At 40.5% G+C, this 26,442-nt stretch overlaps 1 protein-coding gene across 4 annotated transcripts in view; it reads left to right on the plus strand.

Annotated features, from left to right (window-relative positions):
* KIAA1328 (KIAA1328 ortholog) overlaps positions 1-26,442 on the plus strand; it is a 295,446-nt gene that overhangs the window by 5,752 nt on the left and 263,252 nt on the right. For all 4 annotated transcript variants that reach the window (XM_060173759.1, XM_060173756.1, XM_060173757.1 and 1 more), the window contains exons 2-5: positions 2,323-2,358; positions 4,331-4,473; positions 8,492-8,586; positions 21,665-21,780. In XM_060173759.1, the coding sequence (XP_060029742.1) occupies positions 2,323-2,358; positions 4,331-4,473; positions 8,492-8,586; positions 21,665-21,780 (390 nt within the window). The remainder of the gene's footprint in view (positions 1-2,322; positions 2,359-4,330; positions 4,474-8,491; positions 8,587-21,664; positions 21,781-26,442) is intronic.

Raw genomic sequence — 26,442 nt, forward strand, 5'->3', positions numbered from 1 at the left:
GAAATGCTAGGAGCAATATTTTAAAAAAGAATGGTGGGTTTGTTGCACTGGACTGGCTTTAAATCAGAGTGGAACAGTTCATCTATAGTGAAAAGAGTCAAAGCAGAGTATTTGGCATAGATGGAAGAGAGTTGGATAGGCAAGCTGGTGAGAGCTGTGGACGGTCTTTACAGCTTGATTTTCTTAGAGAAACAGGACACAGCTATGAGCTGAGAGGGACCTTGGAAGAAGTAGTGGAGATCTAAGAAGAGAAGTGAAGTATGAAATACTGTGAACGTCTATATCAAGATGGGGCTGGCTGGAGAGAAGTAGGCAGTGGTTGGTCTCAGCTGTGTGTGGGCTTCTCTGTGAATGGTCTAAAGAAGCTTAGTATTTCCAGGATACAGTTTCTTAGATATTCCATAGATCATCCTTAGAAAATATTCTGCAGTCTCATCATTGCTTGTATCTTCTGACTGACAACATTGCCGCATAGAGCATTTCTTGAACCTTCCCCCTCCCTGAATTTTTTTTTTCCATGTGTATTTCAAAGGCCAAAAGATCTTTTGGGCATTTACTATGCTCATGGTCATGTGCTAATTCCAGTGGCTATAAATCAAAAGAATCGGTCTTGGCTGTTGAGGAGCCTGTTTAATTTCATTTGAGAAGGTTTAGAGCCTTTGGGCTCTTCGTTTGGTTTGGTTTGGTTGAGGTTGATGGTGAGGTGTCAGTGAAGTTGGAGTCTCTTTCTTTGCACCAGTATGAGTTTCTTTTAGTTCCCCCAGAGATCTGGGACCTAATCTTCCTGTATTTGCTTATTTTACACAATTTTACAAATTGTCTAATCTTTATCCTTGCTGTTTGAGGGGACTTAGTCTGGGGGCTAGTTATCAGCCCAGAAGAAAGGCTTGCGAGAGCTGTTAGAAGTCTGCTGGCAGCTCGGACATCTCTATATTCCTAATTTCTATAGGAAGTTTAGGTATTTCTGGTCAGCATTCGCTAAAAAGGCTTCAAGCAAGGACTGATTACGCCTGCCTTTTCCAGAAGAAAATAGTTAATGATTTATTTTCTGGGAAATATTAAAAAGTGGAGCACTATATAGAACATCAGAAAACCTTAGAAATGACTAGACTGTTTGGAAAAAAAAATCATCTAGCTGCTTCTTTGCTATAAGCATAATAGAAAATTATGAAACATTAGACATATTTGGATTTAGATATGATTCTAAATCAACTGTTTGAAATTTGACAAGTTCTTTTTGATATAATTTTCTTCTACATGTTAATAGTGGGGCTTCTTGAGACATTTCATGAGTGCACAGCAGAAGAATAAAAAGTTACCTTGGCGGGGGGCAGGCGGTGGTGCGCTGAGTTAAGTGAACATAGTAGGAAGCACAAGGATCCCAGTTCAAGCCCTTGGCTCCCCATCTACAGGGGGGTGGCTTCACAAGCGGTGAAGCAGGTCTGCAGGTATCCATCTTTCTCTCCCCTTCTCTCTCCCCTCACCCATTTCTTTTTGTCTTATCCAACAACAACAACAATGGAAAAATATGGCTGCCAAGAACAGTGGATTTGTGGTGCAGGCACTGAGCCCCAGCAATAACCCTGGAGAAAAAAAAAGAAAGTTACCTGTGTTTTCATGACTGACTTACCCTCGAAATGTTTGTTTTTCATCGCTGAAGCTTACTTAGGACTTATTTATACTACAAATAACTTGTTAGTCTCTAATAGTGAGCATCTAGAATAATGAACGCTTTAGTTATAAAACAAAAGGAAATTTAAGAAACTTAACTGAATATATATATTTATAGTGCAGGGTAACTCACTTTGAAATAAATATGGATGCAGGTTTTATGGAACAAGGTCTCCAGACTTTTCATGAAACATCAAGTGGTGAATATGTAAAAGTGAACTTTAAAATAAAATAAAGTCTTTGTGCGATGGGGAAATATAGTGGCTTCTTGCATAGTACATTGCTTTTCCATGTGCATGACTCAGGTTGGCTCAAGCTTGGCCCCACTGCACTGAAAAATGCTTCCATGTTGTCATCTGTCTTTCTCTTTCTGTCCACCTCTTTTCTTCTCCCCTTCTATCCCTGCCACTTCCCCCTTCTCCCTGTCTCTTCCTCTCCTCCCTCTCTATCTTAAAAAAAAAATATATATATATGTATATATATATTATTGCTACATTTAGTTTGAATACTTTGTTTTCTGGTTTTGCTTTTGAAAGAAATTTTTGTAAATTTCCAGGTCAAGAAAAATGACAATTTATAGTACAGAACAGAAGTAGCATTGGGTATTAAATAATCTTTTTCTGGTATTTTCCTTCATTTTTTCCTGCATAGTTTCTGATGAAGAACAATCAATAGTGTATGTTCCAGGTATGATGTTTCATTTTGTAATCTTCCTTTCTTCAGTGTTAGGGAAAATAAATAAAAAAGAAAAACATTAGTACAATTTCACAAGCTCAACTTGGTGCAGAATAGTTAATCAAAACCCAATTTTTAAATATTTTTTTTACTATTTATTTATTTTCCCTTTTGTTGCCCTTATTGTTTTCTTTTTTCATTGTTGTTGTGGTTATTGTTGTTGTGGTTGATGTCATTGTTAGATAGGACAGAGAGAAATGGAGAGAGGAGAGGAAGACAGAGGGGGAGAGAAAGATAAGACACCTGCAGACCTGCTTCACCACCTGTGAAGCGACCCCCCTGCCAGTATGGAGCCGGGGGCTCGAACCGGGATCCTTACGCTGGTCCTTGCACTTTGACAACTCAATTTTTTAATTAAAATTTTTTTCTTTTAATTTTATTAGCTGTGGTCTGAGAGGTGGCACAATGGATAAAGCATTGGATTCTCAACCATGAGGTCCTGAGTTCGATCCCCAGCAGCACATGTACCAGAATGATGTCTGGTTCTTTCTCTTCTTTCTCATGAATAAATAAATAAATTCTTTAAAAAATTATTATCTTTATTTATTGGATAGAGACAGCCAGAAATTGAGAGGGAAGGGGGTGGTAGAGATGGGAGAGAGACAGAGAGACACCTTCAAGACTACTTCCCCACTTGCAAAGCTTTCCCCCTGCAGGTGGGGACTGGGGGCTCAAACCCAGGTCTTTGCTCACTGTGACATGTGCACTCAACCAGGTGTGTCACCACCCGGCCCCCCAAAACCCAATTTTTATTTTTGTTTTGTTTTTTGGATAGTTACCAGGGCTTCATGGATCCAGGTGACATTTTCAGCTAGAAAGAGCTGGAGACAGGCTGGGGGTGGGTGGGGAGAACATCCTAGCACCGAAGCAAAGCAGGTGCTGTCCAGTATAATTTTCTACTTAACTTTTGTCATGATCCTATTGAAATCTGAAATACTGCATTAAATTTATGTATTAAGGATTAAGAGCTTATTTTTAATTTGAATAGTAACCTGAGTAGACAATAAAATGTATCCAATCTTGAGATTTATGGCCTGGGCTCTCTTAAAGCTTCCTGGTTTCCAGGTGAACACTAAAACCAAACCATTGCTGGTGACCTAGTTATGTGAAATAGCAGTTGCTTAATTTTCCCCTAAGTTAAGGTATATATAGCATGCTGTAATTTTTAAAATATTTTTAAAAATTATTTTGGATAGAGGCAGAGAAATTTAGAGGGGAAGAGGAGGTTGGGAGGCAGAGAGAGAGAGAGACACATACCTGCAACACTGCTTCACCACTTAACGACGCTTTCACCTTACAGATGGAGGCTGGGGGCTTGAACCTAGATCCTTGTGCACTGTAAAGTGTGCACACAACAGGTGCACCATCACCTAGTCCCTTTTTATTTCATTTTATTTTTTTACCTCCAGGATTATTGCTGGGGCTTGATGCCTACACTAGGAATCCACTGCTCCTGGAGGCTGTTTTTCCCCTTTTGTTGCCCTTGTTTTTTATCGTTGTTGTTGGATAGGACAGAGAGAAATGGAGAGAGGAGGGGAAGACAGAGAGGGGGAGAGAAAGATAGACACCTGCAGACCTGCTTCACCGCTTGTGAAGTGATTCCCCTGCAGGTGGGGAGCTTGGGGTTCAAACCGGGATCCTTACACCAGTCCTTGTGCTTTGCACCATGTGTGCTTAACCCAGTGTGCTACCGCCTGGTATCTCGCAGTACCTTTTAAAAATATTCCAATAGAATCTTTATTATATTCAAAACACAACCTTTACATGATTAATTATTTATTAAGAACTTGAAGTGAAGTTTATAAAGTCATTTTTCCCTGTTGGGTTCCATAAAGCAGAGGCTGTTACGGAAGAGATTACTAAAAAGATGGTTAAAAGAATGAGAATCTCAAGTCTTGAAATCTTGTTTGATGGAAATCCTTAGGAATTTCTACAGAAGGAAATATCAGATTAAGACACAAGTTGATGAGTCCAAAAGCTAATGTGAAGCTTAAGACTTCCCAGCTCACTGCTGCTTCAGTTGCCACGGAGTCTTTAAAAGATGCAGGAGATACAGTGGAGGAACAGGTCAGTAGTTTCTTCTCATTTTCCTTTCCTCCCCCTTCTCATTCTCCAGTCTTTATAAATGCTGACCAGTAACAGATTTTTCTGTATTGAACAGTAACTGGTACATAAGGGTAGAAAAACTTTGAAAGAACATTACATGGCCCACAGTCATTTTCCATCTCTCTCTCTCTTTTTATGTTTCTCTTACACTGACTCATTTACCAGGAGTATATGAATTCATTTGGAGCTGTATGACCAAGAAGAAATTCCTCTTAACCCTCTTGTTCTTCTTCTTTTTTTTTTTTTTTTTTGACCTTTGTTTTTTATTTTTTTTCTTTATTGGGGAATTAATGGTTTACAGTTGACAGTAAAATATAATAGTTTGTACACGTGTAACATTTTTCCATGTAACAATTCAACTCCAACTGGGTCTTCCTCTGCCATCATGTTCCAGGATCTGAACCCTCCATCCCACCCCAGAGTATTTTACTTTGATGCAATACAACACACTTAATTATATCTTTTGAAACACAAGTCAATATTTACTAGTTTGCCATGTCAGATAGTTACAAGTTCTGAGTATTAAGAAGTGAATATAGACTGGGAGGGTTTCTTTTTTTTTTTTCTGATCAAAGGCAACTTTCTCTTTGCTTCAGTTAAAGGAATTTTCCAAATTATCCCTTTGTTTAGAAACTGTAGGGGCAAAAAAAAAGGAAAAAAAAAGAAACTGTAGGGGCTTGGGCTTGGGCGGTGGTGCATCAGATTAAGCACACATAGTATGAAGCATAAGAATCTGGTTCGAGCCCCCGGCTCCCCACGGGGGGGGGGTATCACTTTACAAGCAGTGAAGCAGGTCTGCAGGTATCTTATCTTTCTCTCTCCCTATCTTCCCCTCCCTTTTCAATTTCTTTCTGTCCTATCCAAAAAAAAAAAATTGAAGGGGGGGGGTGAAAGACGGCAACAGGAGCAGTATAGGCACCAAGCCGCAGTGATAACCCTGGAAGCAAAAAAAAAGAAAAGAAAAGAAAAGAAAAAAGAAAAAGAAAACTGAAACATTTGGAACCCTAAGATGCCTTGGCAGGTGATTTGAGAATCAACATTTCTTAAAAGGATGCACTTGAAACATTTGTAAAATGTGTCATAGTGCTAGACCACTAATCACATCTCAGATAATTGCAGAGAATTGGTATCATAAAATACAATGGGTAAAATTAAATTCCATTAAAGTATTATTATTTTTTATTTAAGTTAGTGTTAGTCTAGAGCTTTTCCTTTCTTAAATTTCTCTGTGCACAGTAGTGGTTTCCAAGATTATGGGGCGTATTTCCATACCACCGTATGTATATTACAGGCCATATTTCCATACCACTGTATATATATATTTCAGGGCATATTTCCATACCACCGTATGTATATTACAGGCCATATTTCCATACCACTGTATATATATATTTCAGGGCATATTTCCATACTGCTGTATGTGTATTACAGGGTATATTTTCATACCACTCCCATCACCAAAGTTTTGTACCCACACCCACCCATTGATAATCACCATAGTTCTCACAATGTCTTAGATACAGTCCTTCGTAGAAGATACAGTACAGACTAGTATGCTTTAATAACCCTTTATATAGATATAAAATATTTAGATTACTCCAACATTTGTGCTTCAGACTATCTAGGCTGCTTTAAGCCTTCCTTTAAATAGTCATTATCTTGGTATGTAGCAAAAGACCAATATCCTGATTTGTGTGGAGTTAGCTAATCATATTGACAACTACTCCTATTCTTTTATTAGGTCTTCATTCTGATTTTTGTTCATGTGCATTTGTTGGTGAAAAATAAACCCTTTTATATAGTAAAGCTGCTTCATTACAGTAAATCTAGTTTGAATTATTATTTTCTTTAGTTGGAAAATGTAAAAGCTCTATGTGGTTGAATATGGAGACATTCAATGATTTCTCTCACACTCCTACTAGTAATTACAGTAAAGTTACTTTGCTTTGTAAAGTTAGTGTAAATATATATATATAGTTGTTGTTGTTGTTGTTGTTTTGTTTTCCCACCCAGAATTTAAATCAGGGCTTGGCAGTCTGTGGCCTGTGTGCCAAGTCTCCTTGCAGCCGGTATCACAAGTAAACTGTTACTGAGACATTCCCATGCTCACGTTCTCTTAATTCCATCTAGGCTGCTTTTTTGTTGGAATTGCAGAGTTGCTGCAGAGATTGTATGCACAGAAGTCCCAAATATGTGCTATTGATTCTTTATTGAATTAATAAAATGGGGGGTTAGGTTCTTGGGAACTTTCTAGTATCTAGTTTGTTGTTTTGTTAACTCATGTTTAGCAGAATAGCTCACTTGGATTGGGTGCTGCTTTGCCGTTCATGCAGTGCAGCCTGAGCCTACCTCATTGGAAGAAGCATTGATGTTGGGGTCTCTTTCACTGTCTTTCTCTGCCTCTACCTAAAAGAAAAAAAAAATCACAATTTAAAATGTCTTCTTGTAACCCCAGTGTACCCACTTTGCAATGGATGTAGATATATTAGATCCCCCTACAGCATATTGTTTCATCATTTTGTCTTTTTTAACATTATTTTACGAGAGAGAAAATTACTCTGACATTATTTTATGAGAGAGAAAATTACTCTGACATACACAGTACTGAGAATGAAATTGGGCCTTAGGTATCCAAGTCCTGCACTTTATTCTCTGAGCTACCTCCTCAGTCTCCCTGTTATTTGATTTTAATGTCGCTCAGAAAAGTCATTGAGCCATTTTGCCAGCCTGCATTTGCAAGTTCTTATCTATAATTGAAACTTTTTCTTTTTATACAGTGGTTTCTTCTGTACTGAAGGATATAGCCTTCTTTTTCATTAAGTCCATAATTTCATGATTCTGTTGGCTTCCTAGCCATAGTGTTTTGTTAATATTCCCTAATATATAATCAGGTAGTTTAAAAGTTTAAGTTTTTAACTTGATAGAGGAAGTTGAGAGGGAGGGGGAAATAGGGAGAGTATGGGAAACACCTGCAGCACTGCTTCGCCCATGAAGCTTCCTCCCTGCAGGTGTGGACCAAGGACTTGAGCCTGGGTCCTTGTTCTAATGTTTTTATTTCCCCTAATACTAAATGTGTATACTCAGCTGAGTATACCAGCACCTGACCCCCAGGCATATTTCTGCCTTTGAATTCTTTCTTTGTGCTTTTCTGTATAGATTTTTATTTCTCCAGTGGATGGTCAGTTTTTTAATCTGCTTTGAATTTCTAGTAGGTTTAAATGAAATAGGTAAATAATGTTACATCAGATAAAAGACAGCTAAGGTATTACATCTGCTTTTACTTTAAGTTGTTTCTTCAAAAATCATACTGTTTTTTTTCCACCAGGGCTATTATAGGGGTTCAGTTCCAGCACTGCGGATCTACTGCTCCAGGCAGCCATTCTCCCACCCCCATTCTTTTTTTCTTATTAGATAGGACAGATAGAAATTGAGAGGGAGGGGGTGGGGTGTTAGTGCAGCAAGTTAAGTGCACATGTTACAAAGTGCAAGGATCAGCATAAGGATTCTGCTTCCCAGGCTCCTACCTGCAGGGGTGTCTCTTTCACAAGCAGTGAAGCAGGTTTGCAGGTCTCTATCTTTCTCTCCCCCTCTCTTTCCCTCCTCCTCTCTATTTCTCTCTGTCCTATCCAACAACAGTAACAGTAACAATAATGACAGCAACAAGGGCAACAAAATGGGAAAAATAACCTCCAGGAGCAGTGGATTCATAGTGCAGGCACCGAGCCCCAGCAATAAGCCTGGAGGCAAAAAAAGAAAAGAAAAGAAATTGAGGGGGAAATAGGGAGAGAAAAAGAGAGACACCTGTAGACCTGTTTCACTGCTCATGAAGTGTCGTCCCTGCAGGTGGAGATTCGGCGCTTATACCCAAGCCTTGTGCGCGGGAATGTGTGCACTCAACCTGGTACACCACTGCCTGGCTCCAAAAAGTCTTAAAGATTTTTAGCAGATGTTAACCAAAATATTTTTCTGTTTCCCTTAGAATTTTTGCAAAGAAGCAATAAAGAGTGTATCACTGAAGGATTTATGTCTTGAAGATAAACGACGCATTGCAAACTTAATTAAAGAACTGGCCAGGTAAGACAGCCCACTATATGAAGTGCATTACCATACACGAGAGAGAAGTGCCTTTGGAATCAGAAAAGTTATATAGATTTTGGTCATTGTCGGTTTCTCTGCTCCAGGCTGACTTTTTCTGATTATAGAAGTCGGTCTCTAACCTGGGTCAGGTGTGTGGCAAAACTAGCAGTCCCTCAAGTGAACTATCTTGAAGACCCTAAATATGTTTTGATGACATTGATCTTAAAGGAGCAAAGGCCTTTCCTTACTCCTTTTTCTTTCATTTCCCCCTCCCCTTCCCTCCCTTCCCTTTCTCATTCATTCTTTCGATATTCTATGGCTTCAAAAATGGAAGAGGGCAAGCTCACTTAGCTGCTAGAGTTGCCTGCCTTGCCACGTACAGGGTCCGTGTTTGAACCCCCGGCTTACCTCATGTAATGCCAGCACTGGAGTAAACTTGGGTGCTATAATCTTTCTCTCTCTGCTCCTGTTCACCTGACTGTCCTTCATGTTCTCTTTCTATTGAAAAAGTCAGCCTGGAGTAGTGAAGTCACATATGTATAAGGTCCTGGTGTACAAATAATAAATAAATATAAAGGTAGAAAATGATAGAAGCACACCAGAACAATTTCCAATGTGCATTTTCTTATTTACTTAGTTTTCCAGGTTTTTGTGGTACAGATGTTTGCTTTGAAATGTACTTTAGGCCTTTGTCTTACAACTCTTCATTACATTCTGATAAACTTTGTTGTTGGAAATCTTGAAATTTTGAACACCTGGAAATATATTATTATTGTAACATTCTGATATTCTATAGTCTGATATTCAGTAAGTTGCATGTATAACTTTTTCTTTTCCCTTTTCTCCCCTATTTTCTCTTTCTCCCTCCCTTCCTCTTTCCCCCTCCCTTCCCCTCCTTCCCCCTCCCTCTCCTCCTTTCCCTCCTCCCTTTTCCTTTTCCCTTCCCCTTCCCTTCTGCTCCTTTCCCTTCCCTTCTCTGCCAGAACACTGCTCAGCTCTGGCTTATGATGGTATGGGGAATTAAACCTGGAACTCAGAACCCAAGGCATGAAAGTCTATTTCCAAAATCATTATGCTGTCTCTCTCACCCACACATATAACTTTTGAGGTGTTAAAATTGGGACAGACCCCATTTGGGCTGGGTGGTGGTGCACCTGGTTGAGCGTGTGTATTAGAATGCGCGAGGACCCGGGTTCAAGCCCCCGGCCCACAGCTGCAGGGGGAAAGCTTTACAAGTGGTAAAGCAGGGCTGCAGGTGTCTCTCTGTCTCTCTCCCTCTCTATCACCCCCTCCCTCTTGATTTCTGTCTGTCTCTATCCAATAAATAAAGATAATAGTAAATTTTTTAAAAATTTATTAAAAAAATTGGGACAGACATAACCTGACATACCACTTATTTATAAATTGACATGGAATTAATAAATATCCAACAAGTATTCCAGTTTGGGCTGAACATAAATCTGTATAGTTACTCTTGAGTTTTGTACATGGTAAGATTTAGATAGCCCTAGTGGCAATAAAACATAAAAAAAAATTTAAAAAGATGTTAGTCTGAATGTTGTAGTCTAAAAATACTCATTGATTACAATGTGGAGAAGCTACTTTTATATGTCTAAAAGTTGCTTACAGAAAATCCTAGCTCAGGTTTTCCAGAAAGTTTGCTTGGTTCTAACTTAGAATCATCAGATGATTGATTTAAAATATTTTGGAACTTCAAACATATTTAAATTCTGGAAGGAGTAAATTAGGCTTGTGTCCTATAGAGACTAGGTTCTTACCAGCTAATAACAGTAATTCTCAATTTGTCAACTTTACCCAACAGTTTGTAATAATATTTTTGAATCAAATTTTGTTGAACAAAATATATGAGAACTATATTTTATTGTCTATAGTTCTCATACAAGAATAGGAGTGTTTTTAAAATATATGAAATAAGGGGGTCAGGCAGTAATGCAAGGGGTTAAGCAAAGCACAAGGACTGGCATAAGGATCCTGGTTCGAGCCCCCAGCTCCCCACCTGCAAGAGGGTTCCTTCCTGGGTGGTAAAGCAGGTGTGCGGTGTCTGTCTTTCTCTCCCTCTCTCTATCTCCCCATCTCTCTCGATTTCTCTCTGTCCTATCCAACAACAGCAACAGCAATGACAACAATAATAATAATGACAAGGGCAACAAAATGGGAAAAATGGCCTCCAAGAGCAGTGGATTCGTAGTGCAGGCACTTCTTCTTCTAGCGTTTGCCCTTCTTCCATAGCCAGTCAACAGCGTCAGGTTGAGCCTGATGTAAAGTTTCGAGACCTCCTTTGAATCTGGAGAGGTGGCAGTCGTTGACTATGTGGGTCATAGTCTGTCTGTAGCCGCAGGGGCAGTTCGGGTCATCTCTGGCTCCCCAACTATGGAACATAGCGGCGCACCGACCATGGCCTGTTCGATAGCGATTGAGGAGGGCCCAATCATAACGTGCTAGGTCAAAGCCGGGTTGACGCTTGCAGGGGTCTGTGATGAGGTGTTTGTTCTTTACCTCAGCTGACTGTCAACTCTGTTTCCAAGAGACTGGAACAGAGAAGTTCAGTGTAGGCATAGGGGACCAGATTGGGTGACGAAACGTCAAGCATTGGACAGGTGGGTGAAGATATCCGCGTATATTGGCAGGTCCGGTCGAGCGTAGACGTGGGAAATGAACTTAGATGATGCCGCATCCTGACGACTATCTGGCGGGGCGATGTTGCTAAGAACTGGCAGCCATGGAACCGGGGTGGAACGGATGGTTCCAGAAATTATCCTCATGGAGGAATATAATTTGGAATCGACCAAGTGGACATGGGGGCTACGGAACCATCCTGGGGCACAGTATTCTGCAGTGGAATAGCATAATGCCAGAGATGATGATCGTAGTGTGGAAGCGCTCGCGCCCCATGAGGAGCTGGCCAGTCTTGCAATGATGTCATTCCTCGCACCCACCTTTGCTGCAGTTTTTATGAGATGTTCGTGAAATGACAGAGTGCGATCGAGAGTAACGCCAAGATAGACTGGCTGGGCTTCATGCCGGATTCTCGTATCGCCAAGCTGCACATTAAGCTCACGCGAGGCCTAGGCATGGTGTAGATGGAAAACAGATGATACCGTTTTTGCAGTGCTAGGGATTAGTCGCCATTTTTACAGTAATCAGATATCAGAGACATGTCTTTCGTGAGTGTTTCCTCGAGGATGTTGAACTTGGATGCCTGAGTTGCACAGCAGATGTCATAGGCGTAGATGAACTTCCTTGAAGAAGTTTCTGGGAGGTCATTGATGTAAATATTAAATAGCGTAGGAGCCAGAACAGAGCCCTGGGGGAGGCCACTTGAGACAGGTCTCCATCTGCTAGACTTGTTACCCAGATGCACCCGGAATCTTCTGTTTTGGAGAAGAAACAATATAGTGTTGGCCACCCATGGAGGCAGGCATCTTGAGATCTTGACTAGGAGACCACGGTATCAGACCGTGTCATAGGCTGCTGTGAGATCAACAAAGACAGCACCCGTCTTTAAATTCTTCTGGAATTCATTTTCAATGTAAGTTGAGAGGGCCAGGGCTTGTTCGCAGGTAGATCTTCCTGGGCGGAAACCAGCTTGGGCGGGTGATAGGAATTTCTCTGTAAGAGGAGAAATATGTGACAGAAGCAGCCTCTCAAGGAGTTTGTAACACACGGAGAGGAGAGAAATTGGTCTATAGCTGGCGGCCAGTGTTGGGTCTTTCTTTGGTTTCAAAACCGCTATAATCTTCGCATGACGCCAAACTTTGGGCATAGACTCAGATTCCAAGATGTGGGACAGGAATGAAGCGAGCCACTTCTTTGCCGCGGGACCCAGGCTAAGAATGAGTTCTGGGGTGATGTTATCATAGCCAGCAGCTGTTCCCGGTTTAACCCTCTTCAAAGCGTCTTCCAGTTCTGACAGTGTAAAGGGAGAGAATTTTGGAGATGGACAAGATAACCGGAAGTGGGATGACCACTCATGGGAAATTTCTCTTTTCCAGACTGGGTCGATCTTAGCACGTCCAACTTGAGTTAGGTGACTGGCCACTGAGTTTGGAGAGACGGGAGGATGGGAGACGGGAGGGGGTTGGCTACCGGCACCCAGTCTGTGAAGAAGCTTCCAGGCCTTCCTACTTGAGTGGGTGAAGTTCAGACTTTCCGTGAGTTGTTGCCAGCGGGCTTGGCGTGCTGCATCCAGGGAGGCAATGAGATGGTCAGCCACATCTGGGTGGCCCGACTCATCATACTGCTTTAGTAGTTGCTCGCATTAAGCATCAAGACAAGGCGTATAGTTAGCACGTCTCCCACGAGGAATGGCTTGGGAAGCTGCTTTGAAGATGGCTTGGCAGAAGCGCCTGTAGGAATCTTCAGAGGGGATAGAGTTAATTGGAATTGCAGGAATAGATTTGTTGGTAAGATCACTGAACAGACACCAGTTTGCTTTCCGAAAGTTCCATCTTAGTTTCTCCAAGCACAGAATCAGTGGGAGCTGGAGACCAATGTGGATGATAGCTGGGCGGTGATGACTGTGCGGGAAGATCTTGAGAACTTGTCTCGTAGAGGGAAAGGCTTGGCCGTTGACTGTGCTAATCCAGCACAGGTCGGGTGACGAGTCTTTATTCCATCTAGCACTGTAAAAAGAGCCTGGCTGTTTGGGATCGTATAATAGGGAGAGGTCATTCGCTGAAGCCCAGTCGGCTAAGATAGAGCCGTCAGCACGAGTGGAGGAATATCCCCAGTCTTGGTGATGACTATTAAAGTCTCCAACGTAAACGGCTGGGTGATTGGGGCTAGGCAGGACCTCATTATCCCACAAGGCACTGGGAGGCTTATATACGTTGAAGAGCTGAATAGATCCAATAGTAATGGAGTCGTAGAAGGTTGAAGAGGCCGTATGGTAAACGTTCGCAAGATACGATTTGGCATGTATGGAAGCTTGTACCTTCATTTATTTACCTATTGATCTGCTAATGGACAGTTGGGTTGTCCAGCTGTGGCTATTTATAGGTATTTCCCTTAACATTCAAGTAGGATGGAGAAAGGTTTCGATAATTTAGGAAAGCTAGATGGGCTCAAACTGTGTCTCTAGGGCATGTGTAGCGTAAAGTGTTAGTTGCTATGCAGATTCGCAGATACTATTTTGGAGTGCCGAGTCACTGAAAGATAAGTGTTGACACCTAACACTAACCATTTATAGGCATAGTTTCAAAAAGGTATGATAATACTCAGTAGCTCTTAGCACAATGTGCAGAACAAGCAGCATGTTTTTGAGTTACATAGTGAAATGTAAAATCAAGCCAAAGTGATGACTCTGGTTCCTTTTAAAATAGTACCTGTGAGGCAAAAAGCATACTTAAAAAATAACTTTTAAAAATAAAACCACAAGGGGGTAGGGCGGTGGCTCAGTGGGTTAAGCACATGTGTCGCAAAGCGCAAGGACCTGCGTAAGGATCCCGGTTCGAGCCCCCGGCTCCCCACCTGCAGGGGAGTTGCTTCACAGGTGGTGAAGAGCGGGTCTGCAGGTGTCTATCTTTCTCTCCCCCTCTCTGTCTTCCCCTTCTCTCTCCATTTCTTTCTGTTCTATCCAACAACAAACAACATCAACAATGGCAATAATAGTAACCACAAGGAGGCTACAACAACAAGGGCAACAAAAGGGGGAAAAAATGGCCTCCAGGAGTGGTGGTGGTGGATTCATGGTGCAGACACCAAGCCCAGCAATAACCCTGGAGGAAAGAAAATAAATAAATAAATAAATAAAACCACAACATGGCCATGACTTTAGTCGTGTTAGTGGGAAAACTCTATGTGACTCACTGTATGTTGGAGGGATCCATGGGGATCCAACTGTGAGGCCTTTGTAGGTGATGCCTTTATACTTGTTGTGTATGAATGAGTTAAAAAGTCAGACCTCTAAGGTGCTTTATATTTATAAAGACGAATAAATGTTCATCAAAGATTAAAAACAAAATTTAGATTTAGCACAATAGGTTATGCAAGTGGATTTATTGAAACAGAACAAAATAGTTTATAAAAGAAAGAAAGTCATATGCCTAGTGATTTAAAAAAAAAATAGAAATTCAATTCAGAGAGGGACTTTCCAGGCAAGCCTAATTTGGAAAAACAAATCCATGGTTAATAGGTGAATTTAACCTGAATGTGAAAAAACAATTTTGTACCATTTGGCAAGAAAACAAACAGGTATAAAAGCCTGGTATGAATTTTTAATAATCTGTATAATATGCTCCGGGACTATTTTCATTATATTAAATATACTACTAGTAGAATACAAATCAGAATTTACAGGCTAATAGAAAATAGAAACCACAAAAATAAATTAGGAATATTATGAATTATTTACCTTCTGGGAGAGATTGCTTAGTGGTGACGTATATGATGGAGTTTCCCTCTGAGGTGTCCAGCATTGATTTAGGTTTGCAGAAAGATAAGTGCAATATTAATTGATCTTTCTTGGATACAGTGGGATAGAGAGATTCTTTCTGTTCAAGATTGCTGAATTAAGTTACTTTAGAAAGACTTTCTTTTCTTTTCTTTTTTTATTTAAGAAAGGATAAATTAACAAAACCATAGAATAAGAGGGGTACAATTCCACACAATTCCCACCACCCAATCTCCATATCCCACCCCCTCCCCTGATAGCCTTCCCACCCTCTATCCCTCTGGGAGCATGGACCCAGGGACATTGTAGGTTGTAGAAGGTGGAAGGTCTGGCTTCTGTAATTGCTTCCCTGCTGAACATGGGCGTTGACTGGTCAGTCCGTACTCCCAGTCTGCCTCTCTCTTTCCCTAGTAGGGTGGGTCTCTGGGGACGCGGAGCTCCAGAACACATTGGTGGGGTCTTCAGTCCAGGGAAGCCTGGCCGGCATCCTGATGACATCTGGAACCTGGTGACTGAAAAGAGAGTTAACATACAAAGCCAAACAAATTGTTGAGCAATCATGGAATAGTGGAGAGGAAGTGTTAGGGGGATACTCACTGCAAACTCTAGTGTACTTCTGCTTTCAGGTATATATTTTGCAGTAATTTATGGATATGTGTGAACATATGCTCTCTCTCACAGAAACTGGTGTATTTCTAGGTTTTGGGACTTTGTTAGAAAGTGAACCAGCTGAGATGGAATTAAAGTATACTATGAAAGGAAAGGTAATGAAGCTGAAGGGTTGTCATTCCACACATGAAGTCTCTGGACACAGTCTGAATTGAAGCATGTTGAGGTGGCCATCGTTGCATTGATTAGGTTGTGTTCAGCAGATGCAATATTATTTGATATGGATTGGGAGAGGCATACGGGAAAGTGGGCCCTATCCAAGGGTTCCAGGACTGGGGGAAGTAGAGGAGTTTCCTGCTGTCTTAGGTTTCCAAAAGACAATGGATAGTTAATGTTATCATCACATTATTTGGTAATTGGGTTAACTTTGAAAAGTCCTTTTGTTAGTGTTTGCTGTACAGTACCCAGTATTTTGTATATAGCTGTGCTATTGGTTGCTTCTGATCTACTTGGTCTAGGCTTTTGAGAGAGTCTGCATATCAATTACACATCCTATATATTAAAAAGATTCAGTCTGTGTTTTAAAAAACTTCGAGACATACAATTAATTTTCCCCCTCTCATATTAATTAACTAGTGATTTATATGACTACATTTTACTAGGAGTGTACATAAACACCATTGCCACCACCAAAAGACTATGACCCATCCCTCCCACCCACTCCCACCCCCCACTGGCCCAGGAAGCTGCATGTCTACCCCTCACCACAGGGTTTTTACTTTGGTGCCCTACTTACAATTTGGTCAGGTCCTGCTTTTAGTTTCCCTTTCAGATCTTCTTTCTCAACTTCTGTTGATGAGTGGGATCATCCCATACTCATCTTTGTCTTTCTGACTTAGCTCACTTAACATCATTCCTTCTAGCTCTGTCCAAGATGGGTCAGAGAAGGTGGGTTCATTGTTCTTGATAGCTGCATAGTATTCCATTGTGTATATATACCACAGCTTTCTCAGCCACTCATCTGTTGTTGGGCACCTGGGTTGCTTCCAGGTTTTAGCTGTTATGAATTGTGCTGCTATGAAAATAGGAGTACACACCTCTTTTTGGTTGGGTGTTATGGAGTCCTTGGGGTATAACCCCAGTAGAGGAATTACTGGATCATATGGAAGGTCCATGCCTAGCCTTCTGAGAGTTTTCCAGACTGCTCTCCACAGAGGCTGTTGTTGTTTTCACTGTGTTATGTTGTTTTCGCCGGCTGGCTTCACGGGCGGGTAACAGACGACCAGGGTCTCATGCATACCAACAGGCTGTACCAATTTACATTCCCACCAGCAATGTAAAAGGGTTCCTCTGTCCCCACAACCTAGTACAGGCCTAAGTGATAAGAATCCATTGTAAGAGTATATAAGACGTCAACTATGGAAGAGCATAATCAATATATATTAGAGCCTGTGGGCAAAAAAGAAAAATGAAAAGATGGAAAGCTATAATACATATACACCAATGTACATATTTCATGTCCTAAACATAATTCTAAATAGATTCAGCAAGGCCACAAGAGAGATTATTATATTCATATGGCACTATGTATGTTTTCACAAGGACATGCTAAGGGGGAAATGCCAGAGAAAGATCAACTAGTTGATATTGCATTGTTGGAAAAGCCATGACTTTCTATGTTTTTCTATGCAAAAAATATTTCATAACTTTTCTGACCACTCAATAGATGGATCATGAAATGTTCGACAATTTTAGAAAAAACTTAGAGGCAGTATGGAATTACTTAAAAAATATTTTTAGTGTTAATTGTGATGAAAAGTAATGACAAACGGAAGGAGTGCTTTGTAAAGAGATGGCAGAAAGGGAGACAAATGACCTGATACTAGAATATAAATGCTCTTCTTTTAAAAAGGTCTTTAATGGGGAAGGGGTGGTAGCACAGCGGGTTAAGTACACTTGGTTCAAAGTGCAAGGACTAGCTTAAGGATCCCAGTTTTAGCCCCGGCACCCCACCTGCAGGGGGGTTGTTTCACAGGTGGTGAAGCAGGTCTGGAGGTGTCTTTCTCTCCCCTTCTCTGTCTTCCCTTCCTCTCTCCATTTCTCTCTATCCTATCCAGCAACAATGACAATAATAATAATAACTACAACAACGATAAAACAACTAGGGCAACTAAAGGGAAAAAAAATAGCCTCCACGAGTAGTGGGTTCATGGTGCAGGCACTTCTTCTACTAGCGTTTGCCCTTCTTCCGTAGCCAGTCAACAGCGTCAGGTTGAGCCTAATGTAAAGTTTCGAGACCTCCTTTGAATCTGGAGAGGTGGCAGTCGTTGACTATGTGGGTCATAGTCTGTCTGTAGCCGCAGGGGCAATTCGGGTCGTCTCTGGCTCCCCAGCGATGGAACATAGCGGCGCACCGGCCATGGCCTGTTCGATATCGATTGAGGAGGGCCCAATCATAACGTGCTAGGTCAAAGCCGGGTTGACGCTTGCAGGGGTCTGTGATGAGGTGTTTGTTCTTTACCTCAGCTGACTGTCAACTCTGTTTCCAAGAGACTGGAACAGAGAAGTTCAGTGTAGGCATAGGGGACCAGATTGGGTGACGAGACATCAAGCGTTGGACAGGGTGGGCGAAGATATCCGCGTATATTGGCAGGTCCGGTTGAGCGTAGACGTGGGAAATGAACTTAGATGATGCCGCATCCCGACGACTATCTGGCGGGGCGATGTTGCTAAGAACTGGCAGCCATGGAACCGGGGTGGAACGAATGGTTCCAGAAATTATCCTCATGGAGGATAATTTGGAATCGACCAAGTGGACATGGGGGCTACGGAACCATACTGGGGCACAGTATTCTGCAGTGGAATAGCATAATGCCAGAGATGATGATCATAGTGTGGAAGCACTCGCGCCCCATGAGGAGCTGGCCAGTCTTGCAATGATGTTATTCCTCGCGCCCACCTTTGCTGCAGTTTTTATGAGATGTTTGTGAAATGACCGAGTGCGATCGAGAGTAATGCCAAGATAGACTGGCTGGGCTTCATGACGGATTCTTGTATCGCCAAGCTGCACATTAAGCTCATGCGAGGCCGAGGCATGGTGTAGATGGAAAACAGATGATACCTTTTTTGCAGTGCTAGGGATTAGTCGCCATTTTTTACAGTAATCAGATATCAGAGACATGTCTTTCGTGAGTGTTTCCTCGAGGATGTCGAACTTGGATGCCTCAGTTGCACAGCAGATGTCATCGGCGTAGATGAACTTCCTTGAAGAAGTTTCTGGGAGGTCATTGATGTAAATATTAAATAGTGTAGGAGCCAGAACAGAGCCCTGGGGGAGGCCACTTGAGACAAGTCTCCATCTGCTAGACTTCTCACCCAGATGCACCTGGAATCTTCTGTTTTGGAGAAGAAACGCTATAGTGTTGGCCACCCATGGAGGCAGGCATCTTGAGATCTTGACTAAGAGACCACGGTGCCAGACCGTGTCATAGGCTGCTGTGAGATCAACAAAGACAGCACCCGTCTTTAAATTCTTCTGGAATCCATTTTCAATGTAATGCAGGCACTGAGCCCCAGTGATAACCCTGGAGGAAAAGAATAAAAGGGTCTTTAGTGGTTTCATGGTAATCTACAGTATTATAAATATGCAGGTATATTTCACACCACCAGAGTTCTGTGCTCCTGTTGTCTCTCTTCTATGTGTATTTCTTCATTGTTTTGTTGTCCTGATTCCTTGTAACAGTTTTGGAGATTACTATCTTTATTTTTTTTTATTTAGTTTTTTGGTTCTCTTTTTTATTGGATAGAGGCAGTCAGAAATCAAGAGGGAGGAGGGTGATAGAAATACAGAGAGAGACACCTGCAGCCCTGTTTCAACACTTGCAAAGCTTTCCCCCTCCAGGTGGGGACTTGGGGCTCAAACCCAGGTCCTTACACTTTGTAACATGTGCACTCTGTCAGGCGTGTCACCACCCGACCTGAGATTACTGTCTTTTTAAAAAAGAGAATCTGAGTCCCATTTGTGAGGCTAGTTAGTAAATGTAAATAGTAGGAGCTGGGGAAATTACTCGAATGTCATGAACAAAAAGAAATAAACTTTTTTTTTTTATACATTACAGTCTATTTTCACTTTCTCACATTATTTAGAAGAAAGATAAAATTGAAGTTTTTTATATTTTATTTTTTAATTTACTTCTAATGAAAGAGAGATGCAGAAAGATGAAATGAGAGATAGAGAGAGGGGGAGAGAGAGACAGACTGACCAGAGCACTGCTCAGCTCTGGCTTATGGTGGTACTAAGGATTGAACTAGAGACCTTAGAGCCTCAGACATGAAAGTTTTCTGCAGAACTATTATGCTGTCTTCTCTGTTCCCAATTGACTCTAACGCATTAAAAATTCTAATTTTGGGAGTCAGGCGGTAGCACAGGGGGTTAAGTGCAGGTGGCACAAGGCGCAAGGGCCAGCATAAGGATCTGGTTCAAGCCCCCGGCTCCCCACCTGCAGGGGAGTTGCTTTACAGGCGGTGAAGCAGATCTGCAGGTGTCTCTCTTTCTGTCCCCCTCACTATCTTCCCCTCCTCTCTCCATTTCTCTCTGTCCTATCCATCAATGACAATATCAACGACAATAATAACTACAACAACAATAAAATAACAAGGGCAACAAAAAGTGTTGTTGTGGCAGTCTGTCCTCAGCAACAAAAAAGAAAATAAATATTTTAAAAAATTCTAATTTTAATCACATTGTTTCACTTATATGAATATCTCTACCAGAAAACTAGCAATAAAGGAAAGAGTATAGATCTTATGGCATACAGAAATTGCCCTGAGTAGGAGAATGTAAATTTAGGATCTTAAAAAATAAATAAATAAAGGAACAAAGGTTTGAATTTCTTGTCTCATATATATCATGGTTGATTTTGTAGGCCAGATGTGTTGTATTCTCTTCAGAGGAATAAATACCAACCAAAGAGAAATTTCTATCAAGCATCTTGTGTGTAAAGCAGGATGAAAAGCAGTTACCATATTTAGATAAAATTTAATGCCGTTTTTCACTAGAGCACTGCATTATGGTGGTGCCCAGGATTGAATCCGGACCTCTCCTGCCATAGACTGTTGTGCTAAGGGGGTTGTTATCTCCTAGACTCTAATTTTTTTTCTTCTTTTTTTTTTCCCTGTGGTCACTGGCTTCACATAGCTGACCTTTCTTTTGGTAGAAGAGTAGACAGGAGAGCAGGAATGGTGCTACAGCACTCAGTCTCCTCTTGTGTGGTGGGAGCCTGGGGGTGTGTGTGTGGTGTAGCCTTGCAGTGCTAGTAGGTCACTATCCAGATGAGCTATCTCACAGGTTCTGGTTATGTTATTATTATCTTAAAGATTTTTTTTTCCCCTCTGTTCACTTATCAGAAAATACCCCCTTCTGCGTAGGAATACCTTTTGGACTAGAATTCTATTTTTTCAGATTTAAGTACTAGTGGATAATAATCATCTAGGTTAATGTTTTTCACTTTATAATTCTTTTGTACTACAAGTAAGTGTAGTACAAATCCTTTATCATGTTAATGTCATTTTTCTATACCAGTGCACTTATTTACATGATACCTAGGAATACAAAACATCAGTACAAAGAAAAAGTTAAATTGATTATGTACTCTTATATTTAATGAAATATTAAGAGCCATTGACAGGATTTAAGTTACATGTATGAGTAAGGTCTAAATAAAAATAAATTTGTGAAAGTAATGATACCTGTTTTACATTTTTGCTTTTTTTTTCTGTCCTGGATTATAACTGGCAACCTATATTCTGACTTTAAATATTTAAGATGTTCCTGATGATTAGTTTGATATGCAAATGAAATGTATATTTCATTGTTAAGAATGTATCAAATATTACCTTTTGAAGGGTAACTTTAAAAATAAAACATGGAATATCTCTGAAAAAATATTCTGTATACATTGGGAAGAAATCTACTTTGGGCAAACCATAGCCGTAGGCACATAGTTTATTTTATTCTCATAGGCATTTTCTTTTTACTTTTTGTATTTCTTCCAGAGTAAGTGAGGAAAAGGAGGTGACAGAAGAACGACTCAAAGCTGAACAGGAATCGTTTGAGAAGAAGATCAGACAGTTGGAAGAACAGAATGAACTGATCATCAAAGAAAGGGAAGATATCCTTTTCGAAAAGTTCTCTTTTTTTAACGTGCAGAAAGTTTTGTCTCTGGAAAAGTGTCCAAGAAGAAAATGTAAATTCCAGAGAAATAATTGTTCTAATTTATAACAGGGAATCCATCTGCATGGGCCACCATTTGTAAGCTGTCAGCGCGGCACTTACCAGCATGTGCTGCTGCTGCCTGTGTGCTTAATATGGCCACCCAGCTGTGCTGCTGCTGCTATTCCACTGCACAGCACATATTTGTCAACCAAAAGAGACAATAAGAAACCTGAGCATTAAAATGTAGTGTTAGAACTTTATTAAATTTTGTTCCACTGTTATCAAGCTTGAAACCTCTGTTCCGATATTCCTTCTAGCAAAATTTTGACAATTCCAAGGAATCTACTCTGGTATAAAGGTTGATCGAAAAACCCATTGCAGTTTACAGAAGTTGCAGTTGCTGAGTATCTGTACTGCAACATAAAAGTCATGACGCCATTCAAATTTAAGAGATTGCTGCTGCCTTTAGAACCAGGGAGAGGGGCATGGAGTTGTGTGTGTGTGTGTGTGTGTGTGTGTGTGTGTGTATTTAATTTCATTATCAGACAGTAAGATGAAAGTAGTATTTTAACTTTGAAGTTGTACTTTAAGGGGCATGGAGTTAAAATATGCATAAATATTTTAAATTTTGTTGTTTATTTTTTATTTTCCTGAGAGAGTGAGAGAGACTTACTGCTCAGCTCTGGCATATACAGTGTGTATGTGGGAGGGTCTTTCCATCTTGAAGGTAATATGTTGAGTGAGGTAACCCAGAAAGAGAAGGACTGACATTGAATGATCTCACTTACAGGAGGAGCCTAAGAAGCAAGAGCCATAGGGGAAAATTCAAGGTGAAGCTTGGACTGGGTGTGGTGTATTGCATCAAAGCAAAGGACTCTGGGGAAGGAGGGAGAGGGATGGGATGGAGGCGCTCTGGAGTCCTGGTTTATGATGGTGGAAAAGACCCCAGGTTGGGGAGTGAGGGTCTTGCAGACATCTGTTATGGGGAGAGAGATTGTACCTAAGTGTCAGCAACTGTAATGTAAACCATCAACTCCCAATAACATGGGGCAAATAGGACCTCATGATACAAGTGCTGTGCTGTGCAGAGTTACGTCCCTGACATAAGTAAGCATTTTCTCAGGTTTCTTGTGGATGTGTAGAACTGCTTACCCTTGGGGGATTATGTAGCAGCATTGACGTAAAGTAACTGCCCCTAAAGTTAGAGTGGTGAACCTGCCAGCTAAACAAATACTGCATGCCCAAAGCAACTATTGTTCTTACTGTCAGTGTCATTTTTAACCTAGTGTTAATTGTGTAAAAAATGATTGTATGTTGGGCTGGCAAAGTACCACCTGGCTCCCACCATACTGAAGGAAGCTTTGATGCTGTGGTGTCTTCCCCTCTTTCCGTCTCTGTCTCTGAAATTGTTTACTTGGTGCAATAAATCACTGTGAATACCAGAAAAATAAAGGCATAAAGATAAGTCACCCATTCATTTATGTTAGTGGCTTATGGAGTGATGAATTGAATTGCGTATGGGATAGTTTAAATTTATATGACTTAATTTTTTTTCTAATAGACTAATTATTACTTGTATTTGAATAGTTGCAACAAAGACCTGGATAGCCTCTTACAGAAAAAGTTAACTGACCCTGATCTCCTACAGACTAGGGAGGAAAAGAAAAGGTAAATGAAGCCAGAGAGCTAGACATGTGGCATAGTTACAACTGTTTAACTCGGGGCCAGGTGGTGGTGCACCTGGTTAAGCGCACACATCACAGTGCGCAGGGACCCACAAGTGGTGAAGGGGGGGCTTCCAGGTGTCTCTCTGTTTCTCTCCCTCTCTACCTCCCCTCTCAAATTCTCTCTGTCTCTATCTAATAATAAATAAAATAAAATAAAAATGAAAGATTTAAAAAAAATTTTAAAAAGAACTATTTCACTCACACATGGCATGAAAAGCTTTGACTTGAATGAACATTTACTATGTGAATACTAATGAAGATTAGAATGAATGTTTGGCCATTAGCAAAAACTGACACATTGTAGTTGATATAGTTGTTTGAGTGTTTTTTGAACCAGCCAGGGGTAGGTAGTATTTATGGAACTTACCAAAGAAAGGAGAAGAGATTTGATTATAAAATAGTGACACCTCTGGTTTTCATTCCAAGTAGATTGTTCAGGTACTTATCTTCTTTCCTAGCATAAATCTGCCATGGGTTAATAGAGAAGATTTTACAGTACAGAAAACTATGAAACTTAGAAACATACAACAGAGTTATAATTTTAACCTCAGATACATTTATCTATCATAAATGAATGATTCAGGTTCTTTCATATACATGAAAGCTGATCGTTTTGATCATTCCACAAAACAATTCAACCCCCACTAGGTCCTTCTATGACACCATGTTTTCTTCACTGGATTTCTGATGACTTTTCATTTAGTTATGCAAATTCTTAGACTGTTTAGACGTCCAGTAGTAGAGTGAAATTGGTCCGCTCACAGCTTTATCTGCCAATTTCTGTGTCAGAGGAAACATCTTAGTACTACTTCTATGTGTGGGGTGGCCAATGCAAAGAACCCAATTCTTATCTCTCTCCCCTAGAAAGCAGACTGCCAGATGACTTGCTCTTCTTTTCTGTTATTTATTTACTTACTAACAAGAGAAAGTGAGGTACAGAAAGACAACCAGAGCATCAGGCATATTTAGTGTCAGGGATCCCACTCAGGACTTCATGCACATGAGTGTGGTACTTTATCTGCTGTGGCACTTCCTGTCCTGCATGGCAAAGAGAACTTTAAAGGTACCTGATCTGAACTTTATTGATGAATGTCTTACAATAAGTAGAGGCCTCTGAGTGTCTGCCCTGAAAGCACACTAGGAAAAGTTCATAAGAATTCTGTTGAATGATATAGAAGAAATTGGTGGCTTAAAATAGCAGCAGATACTTCAAAAGTATTTATAGCTTTTTACTTAATTAGACATCTGTGCTATAGGAGCCAAACTACTGTGATCTACCAACAAACTTTTATCACGGGCAGGAAGCATATGGTCGGAAGCTCTGTCGTAGACCTTGGAGTGGTATGGAATGGGAAGGGTGGATAAAGGAGAGCAGCAGAAATAAAGTTCCTTAGAGAGACAGTAAGTTTCAAAAGAAAAGAGAAGCTTCTCTTTACCATAGGAAGTTTTTCCTGTTTTCATGTGAAACGGCAGGAAACTCCCTGGTTTTGGTAGAATTGAAAGACTAAACTTAAAATGAAGAAGATAGTAGGTGCGGGGGTTGGGGTGGGGGGGTTACTGTGTTTCTGGCAGTATGGTATACAAATACCACAAAGTGTTTTGCCCACCTTCAGCTTCAATGAATAACTGGCCTTTTATTTCAAACAAATACTAGGATTTTTTAAAAATGTTTATAACTTGAATTTTGTGATGACAGAATGTATTTTATGCACTTGGATAAAGTCAGCTCATTTACCTAACTTTTGCTTTGGACTTGGTATTGATATACACTGGCAGTGTATCCTGTTTTACCAACTTCATAATTATCTTTAATACCACAGAAATGGTGCTGTTTATGGTCATTTTATCTGCTTGTGACACTATATTACTTTAGCAGGTTTTGAATCTCATTGTACTGCTCTGGGGTGTCATTTTAAATCATAGTGGCAGATTAAATAGCTCTTTCCACAACTAGCAGATGGTCTCATTCACTTGTGGAATCTAGAGACTGAACTTGAAATAAAACAGAAATAAGCAAACTGCTTCTAAGACTTGTGAGAGCTATGGTGGTTCTCTTTGGGAGGTGGTGATAACTTTGTTGGTGGGTGTGGTGTGGAACTATACACTGTAGTCTTACAATCTTGTAACCCACTATTAATCACAAATAAATATTTCTTTCCATTTGTTTTATATTGGATTGTTGGAAAAGTTGTGTGTCCTTCTATGGAAAAATGTATCACAATTTTTCCAACAACTCAATAGAAAACTAAACATGCTTAAAGAAACATTTAGGCGCCTGGTGGTGGCGCACCTGGTTAAGCACACGCACTACAGTGCACAAGAACCTAGGTTCAAGCCCCTGGTCCCCACCTACCAGGGGAAAGCTTCACAAATGGTGAAGCAGGGCTGCGGGTGTCTGTCTCTTTCCCTCTCTACCTCACCCTCAACTCTCAATGTCTCCCTCTGTCTCTATCCAATAATAAAAATTAAAAATATGTATTTTTACAAAAGAGAAACATTTGACTACTGTTAGTTTCATTGTCTGAAATAGTTCTTACACTATTTTGTTTTCTTAAAAACACTTAAATATTAATGCTAACTACTGAAAAGAATTAATAATAGAAATGTGTAGAAAGTAAAATGATAAAAATGTATCCATAGAGTTAATTTCATTCCAATAGGCATTTATTGGTTACATTAATCTGTGGTGTAATGAGTCATAGCTACATTTTACTTTTCTGGGATCATAGGAAGTACTTACTGTTCACCTACTTTCATCTCATCTCTGCGTACTCTTCTTTATATGAGAGTTCTTGAGGAAGCTTTGTGAATAATAAACTTGTTATCTATCTAGTTTCTAGTATCTAAGTCCATTGCAGGTTGGAAGCAGAAAAAAGATGGAAGTTAGAAAT

The sequence above is a fragment of the Erinaceus europaeus genome, chromosome 15, assembly GCF_950295315.1.
Source record: "Erinaceus europaeus chromosome 15, mEriEur2.1, whole genome shotgun sequence".
Classification (NCBI taxonomy): Eukaryota; Metazoa; Chordata; class Mammalia; order Eulipotyphla; family Erinaceidae; genus Erinaceus; species Erinaceus europaeus.